The 2,696-nt window shown below is 36.2% G+C and overlaps 1 protein-coding gene across 1 annotated transcript; it reads right to left on the bottom strand.

Annotated features, from left to right (window-relative positions):
- Window positions 1-1,420: 1,420 nt before the first annotated feature.
- On the bottom strand, window positions 1,421-2,398 carry LOC132301077 (mitogen-activated protein kinase kinase kinase 20-like). The gene has a single exon (XM_059798366.1). It carries the CDS (start codon window positions 2,396-2,398, stop codon window positions 1,421-1,423), a length of 978 nt encoding a protein of 325 aa, XP_059654349.1.
- Window positions 2,399-2,696: the final 298 nt, after the last annotated feature.

The raw sequence follows: 2,696 nt of genomic DNA, 5'->3' as shown, positions 1-2,696 counted from the left end.
GCCTAATATTCGATCTGATGATCAACTAGCCGACATTCTCACCAAGGCAGTCTCAAATCAAGTGTTTTCAAAAATTTTAGGCAAGTTGGGCATGTGTGACATCTATGCACCAACTTGAGGGGGAGTGTTGAGATTTTATTTTTTGTAATCCGAGATTATACAGATTGTATAGCTATAGGATTGAATGATTTACTCCTTAATTTAGGGCTAATTAGTAGGTAATTAGTTTCCTATTATTGTATAATTAGTAATCTAATTTAGCTAGGTATTAGTCTATAAATTGAATGTAATACTCATCGTGAATGATATCGAATAGAGTTTTTTAATTCTCATATTCGTTCACTGAATTTCAAGACTTGGCTGTTGGAATGCAGAAGGTTGTCATCACACACAATGGCAAGTGCATCAGAATAAGGAAATTCAAAGCATAATCAGTATCACCTCTTCTGGTGCGGATTTGTGATCAATGAAGTTTAAAGATGACGGACAACCATTGGAAAAAAAAACAGCAAGAAGAAATAAGATATGAATAGTGACTAAAAGTTTTCAAATGATTTATGTTTACTGGCCAGTCTTCTTATCAGTTGCATTACCCATAACTTGTAAAATTTTTTGTCTTCCGTATATGCATTATTGTCAAATTTATGTCACCTCTCTATTATGGTTAAACTTGTAAAATGATCATATTATAATTCAGTTCACTAAAAACCTAGCTTCTGCCGCATTTATTGTAGAAGTGTTTTGCAGCTACTGCCAAACACATTCATTATCACACGATAAATAGTGCAAAAGCATAGTGACATAAATTAAATTAAATATGTGGCTGAAGTCATTTGATGACTTCATTATTAAATAGAGATTGATCAATCAGATTAGTGTGTGTGTGTGTGTGTGTGTGTTGTAAGAGATCATTGTATATGCTAGTTCCATGATAAAAATTCAATCCATAACTCGAGAAAATGGGGATTTGAACACTTGAACCACTAGGCATTCTCAGCATAGTTTTGTGCAAGGCACAAAATATATTTCTCATTCATCGTTTTTTTGATCGATACCATCAGAATTAAAATTCTTTTCCATTCCATTATTAACCTTTTGCCACATTAATCGTGAATACATGCAGTAGAAGTGTTTTGCAGCTACTTTCAAAACCGATCATGATCACAACATTGAAAGAGATCAAATAATGTATATCAAATACACATGATAAAAATCAATTCAATCCATAACCCAAAAGAAAATTGTGATTGGAAACACCATTTACTTCTTCATTTTAAAGTTTATGAACAGAGAAAATTGATCACTGTGCTGATCGAACAATTTTAATCAAACAGATTAATTATATACATGTACGTTTGAAAGAATCAAGTATATACATTAGTATAAAACATGAAACTAAAAATCAATTCAGTCCAAAACCCTAGCTTGGGGCAACTGCATGAACACCCTTTAGTTGTTGATTGATTAAAAGAGAACTGATCAACTCTGCGTCGTGCCGGTTGTTGAAGGGATGGTGTTGAACAAGTTTGGAAGCTTTTTTCAAAGATGATGGCAGTGGCTGGTGTTCAACCATAAATGGATGATTTAGGAGCATCTTTGCAGTCCATCTCTCACTTGGCTCCCTCACTAGACACCTTATCAAGAAGTCGGTGGCGTTGGCAGAAAATCCCTCTGGTATCTCCGGCTCTTCTTCTCCTCCGAAACCAATCTCGAAGAGCAGATCATTCAAATCCCCATCAATATTACTCCATACCGGCTTTCCGGTGAGCATCTCCACCATAACGCAGCCGAGAGACCAAATGTCCATTGGTGCTTCATTCAAGCCTAATGCAACTGACTCCGGCGATGTGTAGAGAGGTGTCCCTCGATAATCATCAAGCCCACCACTCACAAATATATCACCCTTTCCAGCCCTCTTCGCCAGTCCAAAATCAGCTATCTTTACTCGATTATTTTCGACCCCGCATCGACATGGTACTGATGATGTAGGAAACACAAGGATATTAGCGGGCTTGATATCACAGTGAACAAACCCTTTCTCATGAATGTAATGCAGTCCTTTAAGGATCATTCGGCTGTAAACCCTAACTTCTGGTTCTGACAACTTGCCGCCGCGTTTCTTGATCAGGTCTTCCAAGGTGCCTCCCGGTGCATATTCCAGGAAAAGATTGTAATATTTTTCATCTTTTGCAATCATCTCCTCGAATCCAAAACAACGAATGATCTCCGGACAACCTTTCAGAATCTGTAGAATGATTTTTTCTCGTTGCAGCGAGGCCGATTTTGAGAAAACCGATGATTTAATGGCGATGGGTGGAAGGGTAGGGAAGGTTGCAAGGTACACAATACCGTACGTTCCACTGCCAAGAACCTTCTCTATCTTCCACTGTGTCGCCATTGATGGAGTGAATCGAAGGTTCTTTCCCGGGATAAATATCTTAGTTTCCTAATTGATATATATATATATATATATATAGTGGTTTCCTTAATTGGCCGGGACCGACTTGATACTTCGAGATTAAGTTATAAGGAAATTAATTGTTTTGTCTGGAAAAAAAATCATCTCTGATTTATCTCTGTTAGATATATTATGTTTTTGACAGGACAAAAAATAATAATAATACTAAACAAAAACTAAAGAAGTAAATAAGGTTTAAAAAAAAAAGAAAAAGTTAAATTTATAGTATAAAGGGTAT

The sequence above is a fragment of the Cornus florida genome, unplaced genomic scaffold (genome assembly GCF_030987335.1).
Source record: "Cornus florida cultivar Cherokee Brave unplaced genomic scaffold, ASM3098733v1 CherokeeBrave_3.0.0_Hap2_Chr03, whole genome shotgun sequence".
NCBI lineage: Eukaryota > Viridiplantae > Streptophyta > Magnoliopsida > Cornales > Cornaceae > Cornus > Cornus florida.
Note: the sequence above shows the minus strand (reverse complement) of the source record. Positions and strands in the feature narration are given on the sequence as shown.